The 23,214-nt window shown below is 40.5% G+C and overlaps 1 protein-coding gene across 1 annotated transcript in view; it reads left to right on the top strand.

The window, feature by feature from the left end:
- Positions 1-23,214, top strand: part of CDYL2 (chromodomain Y like 2) — a 52,885-nt gene that overhangs the window by 11,337 nt on the left and 18,334 nt on the right. The window contains exon 2 of the mRNA XM_072346795.1: positions 16,415-17,009. Coding sequence (XP_072202896.1) covers positions 16,415-17,009 — 595 coding nt within the window. The remainder of the gene's footprint in view (positions 1-16,414; positions 17,010-23,214) is intronic.

Raw genomic sequence — 23,214 nt, 5'->3', positions numbered from 1 at the left:
TAAACTTCAAAGTTGTTTCTAGAAAGGATTGGTAACACCTAACTCCCAGAGTGGTGAAGACTGAAAATGCACTGGAGGAAAGACTCAGTCAGCAACTCCAAGGCCTCCTCTGCAGAAAAAACATTCACCATAGAAACCTAAGAATGACTCACAGTGATGAACTGGCATCATTTTGAAAGGAAAAGTGCTATCATACCTGTTTTCTGGCTACGGGACATTTTTACTAATGGGCAGGAATTGCAAATTATGTATTCGTGGAATGTCTACCTTCTAACACTCAAAATGAAAAAGAAAAAGAAACTTTCCTAAAATTATTCCAGTATTCCTTAAAACCAAACGGTGATAACCATGGTAGATAGACCAAGAAAATTAAAAGTCCTCAGGCAAAGTATTTTTATAAAAGTCATTTAAAAAACAGAACTTCAGCTGACCAAGTTGACCTTGTTCATTACAGTGCTGGAGAGATTTGGCTGTGCATAGCTATGAGTGTAGCACTGTTTAAATAACACACCAGAATCTACCCGTGGTGTAACACTTTGTGACTTCTACCACGATATTATTTATAGATTCTGACACAGATGAATAGGGAACAATCTGATATGGCAGTGTTAGGGGAACACAGAATTTACAGATGTGTTAAAACAACACTATGCTACTGTTTATAAAAGTATTCACATCTTTCCAGAACGCTGATAGTGTAAGAGTTGACGGTGCTCCTTCAGGAAAATGAAGGCATCCATGAACACACAGGGGTTGCTGTGTCTGTATGATAGATCTGTGCTGTTCATTTTTTGTATGCATGTAGTCCAAGAAAGAAGTAGATCTCCCATGTGGCATGTGCATAAAGCAGTCATTTCCTTCCCCAGCCAGGACACGTGGTTTAGGCAGTAGGTTCAGCAATTTCAAGGTGATCCCTAATCCCAAAGCACTTGTTCTACTCTAAAAGCTCAAAGGTCCTTCTTCCCCTGTGCATAGCCCTGCTCTGTCTGCTTCCCATCCCACCCTCTCCCCTCCTGTTGTGTTTCTGTGCAGTACTATAAGGACAGGGACTTCTGAACTTTAGTCGGAAAGAAAAAAAACCTTATTCATACCCAACTGCCCTGGACCAGTGAGCTCATGTGCCAATAATGGAAACTACTGACTGAATTTACCCCACGGAGTTCCCTGATCTCTGAAATAAGGAACTGGGTTATTTTAGTAGAAATCAATTGACAAGTCATGAATTTCATTTGAGGTAATCAAGTAAATTTCAGTTCTGCCTGCTCTAAAGTGACAGCAGTTCCTTTCCATTGCCCACCAGTCTCAACAGACTAGTTAGTAAGTTTGAGGCTGAGAAGAAAATGCTGTTACTTCTTCATTTCCTCTAAGTTTTACAGTGAATCACTTGTGCCTAATGAGTGATTTCTCAGGTCAGCAAAACCAGCCCCTGTCTTATTTTCAGGTACGTGTATCCAAAGGATACCAGTCCTTTCCACTCTCAAGATTAATGTACTCAACTGTGGTAAGAAAAATAATTAAATAAAAGCTAGCAAATCCGGAGTATTTAAACTCTTTCCTTACATTTGATTAGTGCTTTATGTGCCTGCTGTCAGTGTACTCCCAGTGTGTTCTAATTGGTTTAATTAGCATTTTTACATTTGTGGCGTGTGTTTTTAAAATATCAAATGCTGAGAATTTCATTATTGAAGGCAAATTCCTGAACTTTTACAGCCTGTATAACTTTCATACAGGAGTTCTTTGTCGGGTTTTGCCCTGTGTGCTGTTATAACCCAATAAATCTGGATAAACAGGCAGCACTTGAACTTTTCGGAAACAGATGAGAATACTCCTGTCCTGTTTCAGAAGGAAAGGGTACAGATTTATGCGGATGTAAAGCAGTTTGTAGACAGATGTGGGCAATTATTTAGCAGTATGCAGTAATCCAGTAGAGCACAGGGAGAAGCTGTTCGCTTTGTCCATATGACTGAACACATGGGTACAGATTTGAGACAGTAAGTAGGATGGCAGGAATGAAAAGGGGACACAGACTGGAACACCACAGATCTTCCTCTTAGTTAACTTTGCCTTTGTCTTTAGTCACAACTGTCCCGCCTTTAAGAGGTACATCCTTACTCTAGCAATGAAGCAAAGAAAACAAACGCTTTGCATTGATCTGCTGAATGTAGTCATCGTAGCCCCCAACGTCCTAAAAATTTCCTCCCTCAAGATGATATGAAATACGTGAATTTGAACTTCAAACACAAGTAGTGAACCCTAGCATCTGTGATGAAGGTTTAAAGCACGGCTTCTGAAGCAGCTACAGAATTTCAGACAGAGCCATCACATTAGCACCAAAATTTGACAAAACTTAAAGAAATATGGAGGCCATCTGTGCAGTTAGCTGCAAACTACTTCGCAGGATTTAAGGTTTGGAGAATTAAATTAGCTAACGGAGATATAAAAGGAGCCAGTGGCTGGAAATTTACCCTACATAAATGAGAAATGAGATGCACTTTTTAACATTAAGGTTCTAGCATTTTATTTATAGCACTTGGGAAGATTTACCAACAGTGAAGTGCATTTTCTGTGAATCATTTCAAATTAAGATGTGATGATTTTCTAATAGATGTGGTTTAACTAAATCAGAATTTGGGACCTGGAACGGAGTTGCTGGATGTAAAACATTCCCATGTAGCCCAAGACAGGCTGGATGGATATAGTTGTCCCTTCTGGCCTTCAGATCTATGAATCTGTGAGTCTGTAACTAATGCCATGACAGACAAATAATCAAGTCTGGGTCATCACACTGCAAAGAAACACAGCTCCTCTTAAATGAATGTCACTCCGGTTGCATTGGTATTTCTGCTATGTTGTGGCATATAAAACTTATTCTAGATCTGTGCTCTACTGTTTGTCAAAATGCCATCAGGACATTACATCCCCAGAGGTTTTATAGCCACAGCCCAATTGTTTATCAAAAAGAAGACAGCATTCGCAACATAGAAAAAAATGTTGTGGTATCATACGCCATTCACTCTGGAAAGTCATCCTTACTGCAGTGGCTTTCAGTTTAGCCTGTACTACACAGTAAGCTTATGCTAGAAATACTAGCTTAAAAGCTGGAAAGCTCAAGCTTAAACATGGGGAGTCTTTCACCACTATTACTGTGACATCTGATGAACAGGATATTAGTAGCTTTTTATTTCAAACAGTGGCTAAAAACCTATAGTTTTAAGGAAGGCATAACGACAACTTCCAGGATAAGTTCACTTCTGTGACTATATGATAAAGTACGAACCACTCTCACGTGGCAGCAATTTCACTGCTTTATACTGTCACTAACTAATTCAGCATCTAATTCTTCTCACTGTGCATGAAGCATGTGTACACTATCACAGGGTGCCATTCATTGAGCAATGCCAGCAATTACCTACATAGTTCATGATTTCACAGTGCTGACTATGAAGCCTGTAAGGAGATGGATATTTGACAGGGGAAGGAACCTAGGTCCTAAAATACAAATTCTGGAGTAGAAGAGAAGTAGAAGCCTGACAAATCTCTTTGCTTTGTAAATATCTACTGTAAAAAAAATTGAAGCCAAATGGATTCTTACATGGAAGAAAATAGGCAATTATGTGTTCATTCCTCCGGCAAACCTGAAGTAGCTTATTGATTAACTTGGACAGGGCTCTCCGTTGTTAACACATGTGGCATTTAGAAGAGTTAAAAAATAACAAAAACAAGCACATCTCCAAACAGTTGAAAGTCAAGAGATTTTCAGGCATTTTGATTGTTACCTTGAATAAAAATGATTTGCTATTCTATAGCCATCGGGGGAAGTCACTGAACACTGAAGTGTTCCTATGTGAGTAAGAAGTATTTCCAAGAAGATGTAGGAGATGTACAGGTGACTCATCTGCTTCGTTCTCCCACACTGTCACCTTCAGAAGCAGTTTAGAGGAAAACTAAAGGATATTTCATTCAGTGTTCCCCTGTTGTCCTGTAACTATGCATGTATCCTTGCGTGTGTTGCAAAATAGCTCAGGTTGCCTGATAACGCAGCATATGGCACAGCACGTTTTGTATCAGTCCTGCCCTGCACAGTGCATATTCTGAGTGCTGCGTGTGACATTCAGCAGCCCAGGGCAAGGTCTTTTCCAGAATAACACCAAATCCTCATCCTGCAAAACTCCCACCATTAGGTTCAGAGCGCACTCAGTCTCATTAGCACTGATCTGACAGACACTCAGTACAAGATTTTCCAATCAACATTTCTGACCATTTAATTTTGAGAACAAATTCAACTTTGTGGCACACTACTTATTAAAGGGAAGTGCTCACAGCTCCAGGCTCCACCTGCTATGCTATTAAATAGCAGTAATGACCATTGGTATCCATGTAGTAGGATAGGTTTGTAAAAATAACATTTCAGAGTAATAATTGTGCAAACACTCACTGCTCCCTGGGGAAATGCTCTGATTATTTAAAGACAAACTATCGGTTTGTTTAAATCCTTTTTCCATGACCACCAAAATTTCTTGTTGCCTTGGAATCAAACCAAACACGTTACCCATGTGCATACCATCTTGAAATATTCCAAACAGCTACATAAAATACTTTCTCCTTCTTATCTAGAAAGCAAGCTTAGTTACAGCTAATCAAGCTCAGTTCATGTCCCTAAACATACTCCAAAAAGATGAGGTTTACTTCATTTTGTTTTTCATTTATGGAATTCTTTACATGGAAGTTATTGCAATGCACCTTTCCCATTTTCAACAGCCGGTCAGAGATCACTGTACTGTACAGAGGAGTTCTTTTCAGACAAAAAATAAGGAAGTGTGGTTGAGGTGGCAAAGAGGACTTAAAACACAAGCCTGGATTTTCAGGCCCCACCTATGCATTCTGTTCTGAATTCTCTCACCATCTCTGCAGAAAATTCTGGGTTAAGTATGAGAATTCCATTTTCATTAGCATGATTCCTCCGATCTTTGTGGTAAATATACGGTAACTAATCTCTCTTACTGTCTTCATTTCCTCCATGTTGGATGAAGAGCAGAAATACAGCTGCTCTCATGGTGTCTTGTTTGTTCACACCCCAATTTACCACACTTTGCCTTGTTCTGCTTGTACCATAAACAGTGAGTGCTCATCCAAACATTGAAAGCACACAGCTGTTACTTTAAAGGGAGACAATTGCTCCACAATGTATCTTAGTATTAAAAATGCCGATTTAACCTGGTGATCAGCTGGCCTTGGTCTTCCAAGCCATCCCCATCCTGTCTACCTCAGAGCAAGTTGCTCTTGCTGTATGACCTGTAAGCCAGCGATCAAAGATCATACTGGATGATCTTTTAGGTCTTTTCCAACCTTGGTGATTCTATGATTCTATGACTCCTAACGATACAAGGTCAAGGAAGGGAGGTAGTTCAGAGCTGCTTACAGGAAGCTCCTTTCCAGTAGCCTGGTAAATCAAAACACCCCAACAGAGTCAGATCACGCACCCACTCCCACAGATTGAACAGAACTCAATTTTCCAAATGCAGCTGCTTTTCCACGTGGAAATGAATTAATAAATTAGTGAACGATGAGTAAATATTTTGGGCAAAATTACGTCTTGCAGAATCAGAGCATAATTTAGGTTGGAAGGGACTTGTGGAGCTCATCTGATTCAGCCCCTTGCACAAAGCAGCACCAACTTAATTAAGGCACTCAGGATCCTGTTCAGGCAAGTTCTGAGCATCTCCAAGGATGGACATTCCACAGTTTCTCTGGGCACCTGTTCCAGTATTGGACTACATGCAGTTTTGTTAGAGATGACTGCGAGAACACCCCAAGACTATCACGGATTCATTAGAAGATTAATTAGATTCAAGAATCATGAGAGTTTCTAACACCTTATCAGCCATTTGTAATTTCATAAACCATTTGCAAGTGGAATCCTAGTATCAAGTGCGACCCAAAGGTATCTTACACTAAATTGTGAATTTAAGCTTCTGTTCATAAACTATCTGCAAAACAGTATGGGTTATGGAGCACCAGTGTGTTAGTCTCAGCACTAACTCTCAATTAATAATAAGCAGACAGCTGCAGCCTTCACAGCTTTGGTTTGTGGCTGGCATAGTGCCACACAGAGAACATACACGAGCCTAATCCTAGTGAGACAAATGTGGGGAATAAATCTAAGAAACCCCACGTTTATAAAAATATAGTGCCGCATTCTACAGAGGCACGGGGAACAAAGCTCTTTCCTTTACCATTGCTGGAAATGCATCCAGGAGCAGCTGAGGTATTAAGACAGCCGCCAAGTTAGGAATCTGACTAACAAATGGATGGAAAATATCCTCAGTAATGTATTCACTACTTACATATTCAATAGTGCTCCAAGCGCAGACATTTCTAAATGGTTCTTCAGCTCCATCAGAGTTCCAGTCCACCCCTGACGCTCAGTGCACATCAGAGTGATCTATCAACAGAAAGAGGGGGCAGCAGTCAGCATAGAGAGGTGGCTTATCCCTCCACAGAAACCCCCCCAGTGATCCCACAGGCACTCTGAGCAGCATCTGCACAACTGCCAGAGAAACTCCAGTGCGGTTACTTGGGATCTTACTGGAAGGGGTAATGGATTCCATTCTATCTCAACCCCTGTGCCTGGAGGTACAAACAATGCTTGGCTGTACCCCACCAGGATTAATGAGAGTCTCGCCAATTAATGCTTCTTTGCCTTTGCTGGAGGGGTTTTGAGGTGGCATGCCACATGGATCCCACAAGGTGCAGTCAGTCTGGCCCACTGCAGGTACGGGCACTGCACAAGCTCAGATGTGCTGCTGCCCTTCACCCACACCAGCATCCTCCTTGTGGAGTCCATGCAATGGCTTCAAATCACACTGCTATATTAAATCAACAGGTAGGCTTTTACTCCTTTTACTCTCCCATGCAGAGCACCATCCTCACTTTCTGAAGGCAGGTTTCTAACTAGCCACACTATGAGATGTGTTTAAATGCATCAGTATGATGAATGTTAACAGCTTTTGTAACTTACTGCCCTAACTACTGTCCCTGAGACAGGGACACTCGTAGCAAGTTGCCTTCACAGTGGACAAAACCCAAATCTAGAACACAAATTACATCTGCATTGAAAATCAATGCAATAATTGAGGCTACAGCCTGGTCTGCTGACCCTCATCTGAATACTGTTTCTGGGGGACTAATGGTGTGTTATTCTTCTTTTTTGACAAATACTCTTTCACAGATAATTTTTGAAACGATGTGTGCCATTCTTCTATGAAGTCATGATGGCATCCTGGATATTGTGAAATTCTGTGCTCCTATCATGCCATTATAGTTGCCCAAAGCATGTTTCTTTATTCTTCCTTTTGCTCTATCTTTCTTTTTGGCTCACTTTTGTATTCTGCTGTCACATCAGCTTCATTTGTATAAGCAAGAAAATGAGAAACTCTACTGAATTCTGAAAGAAACCTTTGTGTTTCATGACTTTGCTTCTCTCATTACTGCAGCTTTTTACTCAAACGATCTCCCCTTAACCTTCTTCTATACTGTACAACATCTCCTACTTTTAGCCTTTTCCTTCTAAAGCCCATCCCCACATGGTATTGTTCCCAAATTTGGCTGTCACTACCTTTGCTATATGGATGCTCCAAGCCAGTTGCCTCCTGTTCTAGTTTGGATAGCAAAAATGGAGATGTGATTTATCTGGCATCTCCTCATCCCTGACCAGCCATTAATGCACATGGACAGCATTCTTCATTGTCCTTTCCCTCCTGGCTCAGCCACAAATACCATCCTTGCTCATATCCAGGCCTGTAGGTTGGAAATTCTTTTGGGGTTGCTGCTCTGTCAAATATGCATTGATTGTTTCAAAAATATGTGCTTATCCCTGTATTACAGTAGCTGGAGAACATATCCCGTCACTTCACACAGCTTACCCCAAAAGAACTTGCTATTCCACATCCCTTACTTGGGAGTAACTACCTTCTCTTCATTGTCCATTCAACATGTTTTCCAACAAACAGCTTTCATTTTTCCCAAGATATTACTGCAGCACAAGGCAAGTTCCTTGGAAATACCTGCTAAGCTGTTTTTTGTCCTCTTTCAAGATCACTGCAGAATTTAGTTCTGCAGTGCAGCTTGCAATCCCTTCAGTAAGGAGCGGGTGTTGTACAACAACCACCTGGATTGCCCAGTGTCACCTCATAAGCCCCCCCATACTCTGTGCCCTCTCCATGTCTCTCATCTTCTACATGGCATCAGAGCTCTGCCATTTGAACAGTTCGCAGATATCGTGCTGCATGAAGTTGGTGAAGCCTGAGCACCTGAAGCTCCTGCCAACACGTAAATCATGTCCTCAGCACCTATGGAAACCTCTACAAAGCCAACAGCTCCTCCAAAACTGAGCTCCACTTCTCTGGGCTCATGTCTACCACTCTTCTGTAAAAGGGATAAGAAAATATTTTTCTACCTACCACACAAGAACATGTGGTTTATTTTATGACGGCCCTACCAGCAGTATTTATAAAGCAATGAGTCACTGGGTGATAGTACAGCAGAGCAGTTCAAATATTTATTTATACGGTACTATAGCCGAAGCTTTGTATTATTTTTTTTGTGTGGAATCTTCACTTCTGGCTAAGCTTTGGGATGCATGTAAACATGTTGAACTGAAGACCTGGCCTTGAGATGAATTTGAATGAAGGCCATATGGTACAGAAAAAGACTGAGCAAATGGTACAACAGAACACGAAAATAAGCTGGGACCGAACGAGGTAACAGGAGACCAAACTGCAAATGAACGTAACAGAAAATAGAGCATTAATTTTTTCTAATCGTTTCAGGTGTAACTTTTACAGAAATTGATAATCATTGAATTTCTTATTTTTTACTACTGCTTACACATTTCCATGTCTGTTTAAAAACTTGAGTATTTTAATGCATTCCAGCCAGTTTTACTGAGAGAACAGTTCTGTGTTCACGTAACACTGCTTAGAGCCCATTCAAGTCCTGTACCTACAAACTCCTTTTAGACAAAACCAAAATACCTCATGGTTTAAGTTGAAGCGACTCCTACTTTGATCTTATTGCATCTAAGTAAGCTGGGAATAATCCTGCTGACATCTTGTAAAGGAAGCATAGGCAGAATCAGGTCCTACTAGGCTGTGCTTGTGCTGAACTCCTCTTTTAGATGGACACAGCCTTCCTGCACACACAGTCTTGGATGTTAGAAAGTTAGTGAATCCCTTTGAGATCAGCAGAGAAACAAGCTGATGACATAACTATAGCTGAGAGCCATACATGTGCCCAAAACAGACAGCTCTTTGTGGAGCCTAGCAAAATATTTTGTCTTATATACTTAGATTTCTCATCTATCTCTTAGTCATGTTCTTCTTACAAGAATGGTCCTGCTTAAAGTAAAATTCATCCACATCTCAATCAGACTGCACTAACTGGATTTTAAAATCTCAGCAGCAGTAGATAGGAACAACATTACTTTTTCCTTTGTTGGTCTGCACACCAAGAAAATACCCGGTATTTCTGCATTTAAAGTGTGCACTGTAAGATACAAAACAAATTTAGCACTGTAGTAGAAGTTACCAGCCACCTTTTACTATGGAAATAAAAGCATTCTTTATCAAAATGAAGTGTTGTAAACGGGACTCTAACAGGTTCATTCTGAAAGCAACTGTGCTATCACATTTTAGTGGGTGTTTGATCATGGCTGACTTTAATTTTTAACACAGAGGACATTTGCTATGCCATGCTTCTTGCTTTCCCTTCCATTAGAAACATGAACCCTCAAAACCAATCAGGAACTGATTTACCGTGGAAAAGAATGCAGTGATTTGATAAATGCAGTGCATCATTATGCTTCAAAATAAACAGAATTCTTTGAATTTCCACATACGTTGCATGTGTTGATTAACATTTGTAAGTGAAAGGGATTTAAACCATTTACTGAAGAGCAGACCTAACGGGCACTCTGCATAAACAATTATTTTGATGGCATAGATGCAGAGCTGGACTGCAAAGGAAATAGTACTGCTCTTCTGATACATAAAAAGCATTATCAAGATGACCACTGCCAACTGCTCAAGAGTATCTCTGTTTTTTAGGACACCTTTGTACCTTGGAGAACTGATCTGCTTTTCAAATGGAATGATTAAATTCAAGAAGTACCAGCTGTTTGCTACACAACCTACCAACAACAAGCCCAGGGCAGAAATATGCTCTGCATTGTTAACATATCCAGTATGAAAAGATTTATACGATGTAACTGTCTACGACATGGACTATACATGTTGACCAGGAAATCCCTCCCAGGTCCCCACAACATTTATAATTTTCTAGGCCTTTCCAAAGGGATAGAATTGGTCCATACAAAAATCCCCTTCCACAATTAGAAGATCCCTATGTCTATTACCATTCCTATCTGCTCAAAAAACCCTGGCACTCCTGCTACAGGCACTGTTTGCACACGTAAACCTAAATGTCCTAATGAAGACAATGATTTAGATGATACCCTTAAAGTTACAGTGGGAGAGGAGGATGGCTTTTAGAGACTGGGTATGAAGTAAATTCTGAACAGGAGAAGGCTGCAAGGAATGAAATGAGAAGACAAGGCCATGAACTTGGTCTGGCTCAAGTCTGCATATACCTGTTGCAGGACATGTGCTTTGCAACCATGTTTAACCTGGGGCTCATGAGTGTTTGTGAAGGAAAAGACAGAACTTTTAGTGTCACTAGCAAGCTTGGTGCCTCTTCTGATTCTGAGAAAATTGCAGAAAACTAGAATAAAAGGAGAAAAAAGGAAGAGAATAAAAAGCAGTCTCTTTATGACATGAGGCAGGGCAGGGTGTTCACTGAACTTCCTGGGAGATGTCTGTTGATATTTCACCTGTGAATAGGAACATCTTCCCATTTATTTTATGACTCCGTAGCCCTTTTGCTTTCATTTCTTCCAGGTAACTATACAACTTTCCTCTTGGGAAGCATCTGTAGCTGGTACATTGATTAGATCTACTCTGTTTTAAAGTGCTGGATCAGATCTGAAGAGAGACCCAACATTAATTCCACCGCTGTTTTTCTAAAGGACCCTTTCAGAAGATACGTTCCCATATTTTTCTTACATGTGGAACAAATGCTCTGATTAGCAGGTTTTGAGAAAATAAATAAAACTACAAGAGAAACACATCACATATACAAGCAAGCAAGAGATTCAGAACTAACAAATGCATTATTTGTTAAAGAGAAGATAAGAAAAAGGAGGTAGTTAGGGCAGTAGAAAACAAACATGTTGAATCAGATGGCATTTATCTCTCTCAGAAGTCTTACTGCCTTTCTTGGCGCCTTCTTCAAATACCCATCTATATCCCTTCCAACAGCCTGAGGCACAACATGGGACAAAGACCTCCAAAGAAAAAGAACAACATATAAAACAGTATGAGTGCTGTAATTTGGAGTAATGAAAAGCAGTTCTTCTAGTGTGTCTTGAAACCAGTCTGCTGCTCTGTACTGTACGCTAAAAGGGACCATCTGAGCATCACAGATTACAGTTTAAATTGTTTATATAGATATGCATGGACGAAGAAGGGATGACTTGTACTCGTTTTGGAAATGACACAGAAGACATGTGGTCCTCCAGACCTTTCTGGAAGGTATTTCTCTTCTTCTCCTGGAAGGTATTTTCTGAGAGCATAAAGATTTTTTATGGATGCTCTGTAGAGCTCCTGTGAACTGTGAGATGAGTGCACTGTGCTCTGGTTTTACACGCGTATCTACAGAAATACTTCAGGAGGAATTACCCTTTTTAACTTGGCCTACATTTTTCTTTAAGTTGACAATAACACTGCGTGGTTCAGTGGGTGAGTTTGACCCTGAGTCTTTTGTGGAGGAGGAAACTGTATATTATACTCAGCGTGTATAAGCTCTTGATCACTAGATTATATCATAAAGTTCTTGAAGCTCCTCATATTTGCACTGTAATCAACTGAGATATTTTAAACTTCACATCAAGTTTAGAATACAAATCATTTAAACAAAAGGAGTTCATTTATGACCTTATTTCTGCCATTGTGCACACTGCTAAGTTTACTTGGAAGAGTATGATGCAAATGCACACACACAAACTCTATGGTCTTCTTCTGTTTCTTCTCTTAAAACAAATAGTAATATATCAGCACCCCGAGTCTCCTGAATTAGTAGAGACAGAGACAGAGATTCCAAGCAAGTAATGGTATATGTCAGTTCTAGCACTCTCTTAACTGTGATGTCCCTCTGTTACACTTTGTCTGCACTCGTTTCAGTTTTATTAGATGTAACTACTTGGTTTTCCAACCCAAATATATCGAACTTAGAGATCTGGCAAAGTGTAACTACCAAGGTCACTTTCAGGAAGATTTTATTGAGTTCTCACTAGAGATAGAACAGGGGAAAGTGGAAAATCAGGCAGTGAAGCCATAGGTGTTTTCTGCATGTTCCCAAGACTGTGCATTGTTTGTTCTAGAAAGGGAATGAAATTATTTCTATTCATCACTAGCTGTCATGGCTTCTCATTAAGAAAACTCACATGAACTTGTGTAACCTGAAGTCAATGCAGAAAGGTTATTACTTTATATATTACCTGTTAAAACAAATATACATTATTTAATATATATTTTTAAGTTATGTTTATTATTACTGTGGGCCATAAATATAAGGAAAATGGGACAAGCTGTACCAGGTGTGGATAACAAACTGATATTTATGCCTGCATTGAAGCACTTCGCTGTATGCAGAGAAAGAACACAGTGGCACTCTGACAGTGATAAAAACTGATGGAGAACGTAAAGCCCTGGGAAAGAGAAGAGACCATATTGAGAGGTCAAGGATGTTTGATGTCACCCTCAAACACATCTAGGAACAAGCAATAAGACAGTAGTGAGAAAGAGGCAAATGTCTACTCGGACTCTGTGTACACCATCAGTCAAGCCAGCGGTTATGGTGGCCAGACCAAAAAAACTCAATGACAGTAATTTTGGATCAGCCTGCATTTTTTTGTTTTCATTTTTCTCCCCAGCAAAAATACTGATCTAAATGGCTTTGCTGGGGAGAACCGAACTCCTTTCAGAGTTGGGGTTGATCAGAAACAAAACATTTTGGGTATATTATTTTACTTAGTGCCTCTTTAGCCTTTTCATTTTAGTTTTGTTCAATTAAACTTGAAGTGAAACCCTTGTAGCTTTGTTCTGAAAATGCTGTCATGAAATACTTAGTCTTCCCCAAATATATTTGCTTACTGGATAATTTTTCTGAAACCATTTATTAAATTTGACCCAATTTCATAAATACTTCTCCTCTCACGATGTGTTGTTTTGAACTGGTTAATCACATTCTCCATTGCCAGTATTTTGTTTCCAGAAACAAAGACTACTAATGTTTTTCCTCCTTTCATCCTCTTAATTGAAATTCATAATGCCTCATCACCAAAACAGTTCAGTGCTTTCCAAAATATAAAACGCTTTCCAAGGAACCACCTCCCTTCACTTTCCCTCCTTGTATTAGCACAACAACGTGCAAATGAGTGAAGAGTTATGGATAAACTTAACCAAATGTCCATAAGGGAGAAGAGGTGAGCTTGAAGAGCTGTTTTGATATGCATTTCTGAAAACGGCACCTTATTTATGCATCCTTTCTGAGGTTCTTCCTTCGGTGAGCAAGTGGGGGAATGCAGAGACCTAAGTTGCTCTGATATAGCATCAACCCGATGCGGTTTGTTCCCAAGTACAAGCTCCTCAATAAAAGCAGAAGGGGTTGCCTGTGTTGTGTAGCTCTTAGGGATGGAGGAGTGCTCAGCTGAATTCTCTGCAGTAGTGATTGCTGTGGTCTGTTGAGTTTTGCAGCAATTTATTTTTTTCCCCAGAATACATTTATGTATATGGTGTGTTTTGCTCCTTGTTATACCAAGCTGCAGTAATTAACAAATCCACAACCACTGACCACCAGGGAGTTCCACAGTTTGATGTGGTGGACGAGTGGACAGTTTGATAGTGACAGGATGAGGGGAAATGGCCTCAAGTTGCGCCAGGGCAAGTTTAGGTTGGATATTAGGAAGAACTTCTTTACAGAAAGGGTGGTTAGGTACTGGAATAGGCTCCCAGGGAGGTGGTTGAATCGCCATCCCTGGATGTGTTTAAGAGCCGTTTGGATGTGGTACTCAGGGATATGATTTAGCAGAGGGTTTTTAGAGATAGGCTACTGGTTAGGCTGCAGTTGGACTTGATGATCTTCAAGGTCTTTTCCAACCTGAGTAATTCTATGATTCTATGTAGGGTCTCACCAGCTAGATAGGAGGACAAGGAGTATTTTAAAGGCAGTGATCATTTGGACAGCTGCTCACTGTAACACCAACAAGATCACAGGTCTATCAGTTTAACAACTGAAAGTCCCAGAAAAGGAACAGAAAAGTGCCAGTTCATTTTTTTCTGAGTACTCTTCTTCTTTTCAAACTTGCCTTCATTTAATTGTTTTTTCCACACTGAGCAATCCTGAAGGGGACTGTGCTGAATTCAGAGCAAAGATGTTTCCTTGCTTTGATACTGGAGAGGCTCTGTGCAGACACTTCACAAGACAGAGCACAGCAAAGAGCTGTTTTGGGTGCTGCAGTTGAATGCCCTGGAGATGGAGGAAAGCTGTCCACTCTGACTCAGACACAGATCTCTCAGTGCTGTTCCCATGTAAATGAATTGGGATAGAAGTATAATGTTGAGCTGCTAATTACATTTAAAATCCTTTGGGGAACCCACCATGATTTTCATGAATGTACAGTTCCAGCCAGTGAACAGACAGAATAATTCTGTTGGTTTGCTTCAACAGGAGAGCTAAAGTGAACAATTACATACACCACTGTGATTGCCCTTCTTCAAGGTTAAATGCTCCATACAGATTCCACTGCTGTTCTTCATATGAGATGATTTTTCTTTGACAAGCAATGCAAAATATTACAGTAGCTATCCACGTGCTTACTTTTCCTAAATTAACAACAGCACTTTTATTTAACAACTTTTATACTGGTGGCATCCTTATCCCTCATGAGCCACATTTTCAAGAAGTAAAAAACAATAATCAGAAAATGAAGCTTGGGAGAGACTACAAAAGGTTTTCTAATCATCACAGCCCATTTCGGCTGCTTGTGGATCGTGTTTGTCTAACAGAACTTGTTTGCTCTGGAGCCCTCTCTACTTTCCCTAAGTTATCTATTCTGTGATTAATCATTCTCACCATCACAAAGGTTTTTCTAATGACTTATCTGCATTACAACCGATGCAATTTAAAACCAGGATCTGCTGTCCAGTCCACAGAAAATGGATCACAGCTATCTTCTTTGCATACCTATCTTTAACTCACTTCAGATTGTTACATCTTCTCTCTTCCCTAAAGTAAATAAATCTCTTCCAGTTTCTTTCACAAGTCAGCACAGATCACTAACCATGCTTAGGTTTCCATATGCACTCTTCTTCTACTTGAGATGTTGCCTGTTCTGAGGCAGCACAAAGATTTCTTCAGTTGTACCATCTCTTTTCCACAATGTGATACCATCAATGTGTACTCAGTAGGCGGACCAGCGTAGTCCCTTTGTGCAGGAATGAAAATAGAATATATATAGTTTTTTAATTGTTTCTCTGTTCAGGATAGTTTCAAGACATGAAGAAGGCATTTATAAGAACATAATCCATGTGTGGATTCAGGAGCATGATCAGGAAGTGACAGTATAACAGAAGATGCGTTGGGCAGCTCTTTCAAAGAAGAGGTAGCTGAAGACTACAACAAAACCAGACTCATTTTACAAACACATTTTCAATGAAATCATGGCTTCATCACAGATTTTCAGGCTCTGCCTTGTTTTGTTTTGTTTTTCACATTGGCTATTGCAGGTTCCCAGATCAGATTTGATCAGGCATTTTACATCTTTTCCAAGCATTTTTAGAAGGGAGAATGGCTTTGCTGTCAAAATACCGCTGGGGCTACTGCCTTCCTCTCATGTATTGCCAGGTCTGTTCATGAGAATTCTTCGTCACACTGAAACATGTAACTCCATTTCCTAAATGCTGTGTCAAGCGGTTTATACACACACCAATTAGACTCTGATCAGCAGTCAGCATGCTCTATATGGGATCCAATGGGAATATGGTGTTGGACTGCATCCTATGGAATTAAGATAAGTTTTAATCAGTAAAACAGGCTGCTGCGTCTTGGCCAGCTTGGGTAGGCTTTCAGTGTCAGAGTCGTTTCAGATTTTAGGCACTGTATTGTAGGGGCTGAATCTCATGAATACTAAAACTACTTTACAATGTCAAGGAGGTCTTTGTAGCTGCAAACGAAGAACGTATTTCTCACAACCAAAGTATTTTTCTGTCTAATATGATACTTCTTTGTTTTATTCTTTCAGGTGGAGAGGATTGTAGACAAAAGGAAGAACAAGAAGGGCAAATGGGAATATCTCATCAGATGGAAAGGTTACGGAAGCAATGAAGATACTTGGGAACCGGAACATCATCTCTTACATTGTGAGGAATTTATTGATGAGTTCAATGGACTACACGTTAGCAGAGAAAAGCGATCGAGACATGGAAAACAGACCAGTACTACAAAATTTTTACGGGAAAACCGAGGGTCATCTCTTGAGAAAATACCACATAGACCTTCTGAATCTGGGAAGGCAAAAGGGTCAGCACACAAAAGGAAGAGAATCAATCCTTCTCTACAAAAACAGAAACGGGGATACGCAGCAAAGCCAGCATCTGCTAATGACAGGGCTGCTAAAACTGTAACTTACCGAACTACTCCCAGCGGTTTACAGATCATGCCACTGAAAAAGCCACAGAATGGTCTGCAGAATGGAGATGGCAGCCACGAAAAGGATTCTAGACATTTTGGGAATGGCTCACAACAGCAAAACGTGGATATAAATGATCATGAAGGAGAACAAAATTTGCCCAGCGTGTTGGAAGTTAGTAATGAATCGCCTGTTGTGAACGGAATTGGTATGTGATTTTCAACAACTACAGTCTTTTGAGGGGGGGGTTAATTGCAGAAACTGCAAAGTCCAGTCATGGAACAGTGATTGTCATGCTACACAAGAGATGTGGTGAGAAACACATAAGTTTCACATTCTTTCCCAATTCCTTATGGCATTTTTCTCAGTTGGCTTATCTCCTCCTCTTTTCTATGGAGTAAGGGAAAGCAGCGTGGGCTTCATTGCATGGCACTGCAGTGTAAAGTTCCTATGAGGACGTGATGATGATTTGTGTAGTAGTAATGACAGCTGAGTTATGTCTAACCCTGAGATTATGTTTGTCTTTATTACCAAGTGCCAAGTCACTGATCGGTTGTACGTGCACAGACCCAATGGTCTACAAAGATCAGAAGCATTTTATGACATAATTAATACTACTCTTGCTAACATATCCTGGTAAGTGTGTCTGAGTACAAGTTCTTCAGGACTAATGCTCTTCAGTACTGAAGAATACTCAGACTTTCCAGACTCTCACCTTTGGCACTGACTAGAAACGTCAGAACTCGCAAGACATTCTTAAGTGGAAGATACAGACAGCCTTAAGGTGAAAAGAATGACTTGACTGTAAGAAAAAGTTCATTTCTAATCCCCATAGTTACTGGCTGTCTTAATTCTCAAACAATAAACCATCAGAGAACATAATCATACATTCTCTGTGAAGTATCACACAGTTTAATGCAACTGTACAGCTTCTCATTATCTAGGTAGGTCCTATCTTTTCTTCAGCCTATCAAACTTGCAGCAAAGATGATGCTTTGTAGCAGAAACTTCCATACACAACCTTCTATTAGATCAACTATTTGATTGCTTGGTTGTATTTCTTTATTTTGTTGCTTTCATGGGCTTATTTTTTGACCTTTGCCTTTGGTGTGTGTGTGTTTTTTCAAATACCTTTTAAAAGCAGCAGGAGCTGTTCCAAATGATTTCCTACTGCTTACTGATATAGTGGCAAAACAATATTTTGAGTATTATTTTTTTCTGCTCTTACACACTGCATAAAGGTTTTCATTGAGTGATACACAGTTGCTCTTAGTTATTTTTCCCTTCCAGTCGCAGTTAATTTAGAGCACAGCTATATGTATGATTCCTTTCATTATGCGTTTAATCTGCTTTACTGCTGCCAATTCACCTTTCTGTTATGACTCACTGGAGCTCTTCAGAATCTTTCGTAGTATTTACTCTACTTATTTGGTATTCTCTTCAAAATTTCCTCTCATACTTCTCTTCTCAGTTCATTAATACCTACATTAAATAAATTAATCCTTCTGCAGGTCCTTGGGGCAGCCACTACTAATCACTTGACATGATGAAAAGTAACCATTTGTTCCAATTATTTATTTTTATTAGCCACTTTCCACAGCCCATGATAGCACTCATTTCCTTAACAGCTTCTTGTGAATCGCCCTGCCAAAAACTTTTCAGAAGTCAACATAAATTATTTCATCCAGCTTTCCATTTTTCACTCTACCACCAACCTTAGAAATGCTTCTTGCTTTGGGAAGCTGAGCCGCCTTGCCCACTCTTAATAATTACATCTTAGAATGGCTGGGGTCTTGCAACGCAGACATCAGCTACCTCGTTAAAGATACACAGCATATATAGTCATCTGTAAAAGTGTAAGTAGCCCAGATGATGCCAGCAACACTTCAAACTGTCGCTTCAATTTGAGCTCATGTGAGCCTGCTTAAAAAGTTAGATGCTTCTCCAAAAAGTCTTGATACTTAACCGCAGATCGTTTATGTTATTCATTGAGGAAGTTCTGTTACAAGATGCAGCTTTTCACAGCACTGATTCCCATATGTAGATTTCTTGTTTTTTAACAAAGAACTGAAGAACTCTAAGGTCAAACGAGCTGCTGTTTGTCCCCACAGAACATAGCAGCAGTGTCACCTGTGAGCACTCAGTTTCAGCAAGAAGCTGCAGTGCCGGAGCAGCCCCGGGTTTGGCCGTGCTGGAACTCCTGGCCTCATGGCTGATGCATGCAGCTCTTGCATTGCTCATCTTCCTTGAGGCAGGAGATCTGTGACTCCCAATCCAGTCCTCCTCTAAGAAAACCATACCCAGCAGCAACACCACAGTCGGAAATCCCTCCAGCTTTGCTCTGTGATCCTCAGCACACGCACAGTGGGGAAAATCACAAAGAGGAGAGATGAGGCTACCAAAGTCAGAGCAGCAACTAATGAAAAAGGCCCTAAAAAAAAACCACCAGACTTTTTTCTTAATGCTGCCCTATAAACTTGAGAAATCATGTTTCCTGATACAGGATTTTGCATCATTCGAAACGTCGAATCACAGAATCTGGCATTCCACCATTTACCACAATTAACTGACCTCTCCCAGTATTCACACTCACAGTAGATGCCAGTGTGACACTGCCACGTGCCCAGCGAGTATCACTGCGGGGAAAATGTCACACTAAAACTAGCCTGAAATTTTACATATTACAAAGAAAGTTTGGGAGAAAAAATGCCCATGTGTTGAACAGAAGTTTTCTTCCCAACATCTTGGGTTTCAAAACTTTCTCCAAATCCGAGCCAAGGTCCCCACGCTCTGTCCCCCGAGACCTGCAGTTCTGTGGCCGTCTGCTTGGCGGGGCTCCCACCTCGAGCTCGGAGGCAGCCAGCTGTGCCAGAGGTTTCAGGCTGTCTGCCACAGAGTCTGGAAGTCAAAAGCCCGGCGTGCCCCACTGGCACTCACAGGGCTCCTGGCACTAAATGCGGCGCAGAGACAGAGCTGGGAGGGCCTGGGTTTGGCTCCCGGAATCCACGGCTCCTGGGCAGCCCTGGGCAGCATCCTACCAAGCAGACATCTGTGTCTGTTTTGAGTTTGCCTATGTGAAGCCCAAATGAATGTCAGCCTCCTCTCATTGCTAAGTGGATGAGCGCACTGAAAATATATTTAGAAATTTTTAGTTGTTCTAGAGATGAAGATGTTTGGTATGTATATACATCTACATGGGTATGGGTAATTGTTTCCTGCTTAACCATAGATAAAGCTCTCACAAACAAGCAATTAACCCCAGAGAGATGAAAGCATATGTATAGAATCCTATTTACAGCATCACAGAGGGAGGGCACTCTCATATGCTGAAGTTGGGAGAGCCCTTTTATATCAAAACCTCTCTCCTGACATCTACACTTCCCTTCGTAAGGAGAGCAGCGTCATCTTTATTGGCAGTTATTTAAGGGTCTGCAAATTGGAAAATGCTGAAAACCTCTGCAGGAGAACATCCACTGATGCTCCCAGGAGCTAACAAAAGCATTCTTTCTGATGACATTTGTTGTCTTCTGTTATCACGTTGCTGTTTCACTCCTTCCATTGTAATTGCAAGTGATTGTTTTGTCAGGTTTCTTGACAGCATCAAGAAACATCCCCTTTTAATTTTCTCTTTCCTTTCCTACATCGCTCTATTTCTGTACCATCTGCTGAAGAATTTTTGCTTGTCATGTATCACTAACCACTGTTTTCCTCCACTACAGAAATCTTTGTAGTCTCATGGTGCCCTTGATTTAAATATTCTCTATGAACTTAGTCATTGCTTCCTCTTGTTGTTATAGCTTGTTCAGTTTTATTTATTCTGGAGATGTACTGGCAGTAAAAGACAGCCAAATATGCTTGCTTTCTCAGTTTGGATAAAAACTCATTGCTTTTAGATATCTTACAGATGCTCCCTTAGCTGGAGAAGTCTGAAATTATTAGTAAATTATCACCAGAATGCTTTTTTAAAGTATGTACAGTATTAACCATTACCCACAAGAAAGACAGGAAAGAGACAGAGAAAAGAAAGGCTGTTGGGCTGACAGGAATACCAAGCACTTCCACCACTGAGAATAAAGGACAATGTTTTATTTCACCTACAAAAAATGAAACACACAGCTCCTTTCCATTTAACATAAATGTGTGCTGCTAATAAAAGGAGCAGTCCAGACCTTCTTGCCACAACACCATTATTCCCATCCCTTCCCTGGCACCAGTATTAGTACTCTTGAGCCTACAAGGTGAAGCAGCTCTTTCCTTTCATGCTCTCTGTCTACCTTATCTTCTTAGATTCTAAACTTCTAATCTGTTTTCTGCAGTGCTTAGTACAACAGAGGCCCAGACTCAGTCTGGATTCTTCAGGCACCTTCTAGTACCAACAGCAGCAACAGTAATATCAGTACATTTCCTCTCCTTTGATGGCAGTGGAAGTAGATGGCCTAGACAAGGTGCAGGGACAGGCGACTGAAGTGGCGAAGTGGATTACAAGACTAGAAGGGTTTTCAGTGTGGGGAGAGGCAGGCTGAGAGGGGATATGATCAAAGTTTACAAAATCATTAATGCCTCCAGTGAAATAAATGCAGAGCTGTCATTTCCTAAATCCCTCAACAGCAGAACTAGGGGCCACTTACTGAAACTGGTGGATCATCAGATAAAAGCACAGATGAAAGAAAATTCTCCCCTCTACAGTGGTTACTAAACTTCTCAAACTCAGACCACAGGAGGCTGTGGAGACAGACAGCATCCACAGGCTCAAAAAGGGATTAGAGAAATGCATGAAAAGGTCCGCAAGCAAATACTGAAGGAAACACGAAGGATGAATCTTCCCATGTTCCTGTATGACGTGTAGGGATGATAACAGGGGAAAGGACTACAGAGAATGGCCAAGCTTGGGACACCTCCTTAAATAGCATCTTTCATTGCCATTCTTGGAAACGGCACCAGTGTTCTGGGAATATCTTAATTTCCCTTAAAATATATTGAAACTTCTAAATATGTGCTTAGGTACCTTCCCAACTCATACTAGTGGTTAAGCACAAAGTAATAATTCAATTAAACTCCCACTACAGGAAGGATTATTTTCTGCTTTCTATCTGTACTTAGGCTGAGCATCATGTAGTCCCTCCTAAGCTGGTAAACCACATTTAGAAGTACCTAAAGCTTCCTTAGTTAATTTGTGACTTCCTTAATTTATTTCCCATGCATGACAGATTACTTGGTGACGGCCTCTTTCTTCCATTGTCACATTCATTTTTCATCTTGGCATGCAAAGGTACCGTTTACCTTTGTGTGCATTCAGCAGGTGCTAACTATTAAACCTCTCACAAAGGCAGATGGATGCCTTACAACAAGCCTTCAGAAGCTCCATCACATCCACGCAACTGCCCTTCTAAATGGGCCTGATTTCACTTGATTTTTGTCTTTGGATTTTGCTGATCATTTTGTCCAGTTTATCAGATGCAGCAAGATTATAGGGATGTCTACACTGAGACAATTTACTCACTGTATATTGTTCTATTCATCATCCATCCTTGGAAAAGACACTTCCCCACCTATGTTCCTCTCATATTTCATTTAGATCTTGCACTACCCCAGTTACAGTTAGAACAACATATGATTTCCTACATCATATATTTAATTTACAAACGGAATACATTACTCAAGCAAAGAAAAATGCAACATAAATATATGAAAGTATTTCTATGAGGCATTTGTTTGAGCTGGATCACCTGTGCAAATTAATCTGCCATTCTCTTAGCGTCTGTGTTTGAAATTGGTGTGCCTTCACCTTCAACACAAGGCATCATCCGCTTCATGTTCACTCATCCCTCTGCCTTTTTAACTTCTTTACCATATACCAGTATTTTGGATCTCTTAACATAACTGTAAGGAGGTTTGTGATAATGATATCTGCATGTAGATAAATGCCTATACACACGACCAATATTAACATATCTGTTAGGTGAAAGACAGCTTACTGTGACTGTAAAATGTATCAAGGAAAAGCTTGTGGTCACAGCAGTGATGGCTAACTGCAACTTCTAACACTAACCAAATGGGCAGGGAAAAGAATGCCAGGTGAGGTACCTGTCTGCTCAGTGAGAACTCCCCTCTCTTACTGTCACATAGAGATGCTCCTCAAGAGACAACTTGTGTTAAAATTACCACGTTGTAATGACTTTTTGGTCACCATGAAAGGAAGAAAATATCACTTTGAAAGATGGGATATGGGCAAAACTTGTCAAGTTTCATCCAAAGCTGAAGTAGAATTTTGTACAAAATTCAGCGATCATCCCAAAGTGATAAGAAGGACCATGATATAACTGCTTTCACTTTCAAAGCGGAACTGAATGCCGTATGGAGTACCAGTCCTACATGCTATAATTCACTTGGGCTAGTGCTTGTCTGATAAAGGA

The sequence above is a fragment of the Excalfactoria chinensis genome, chromosome 11 (genome assembly GCF_039878825.1).
Source record: "Excalfactoria chinensis isolate bCotChi1 chromosome 11, bCotChi1.hap2, whole genome shotgun sequence".
NCBI classification, from domain to species: Eukaryota; Metazoa; Chordata; class Aves; order Galliformes; family Phasianidae; genus Excalfactoria; species Excalfactoria chinensis.
Note: the sequence above shows the minus strand (reverse complement) of the source record. Positions and strands in the feature narration are given on the sequence as shown.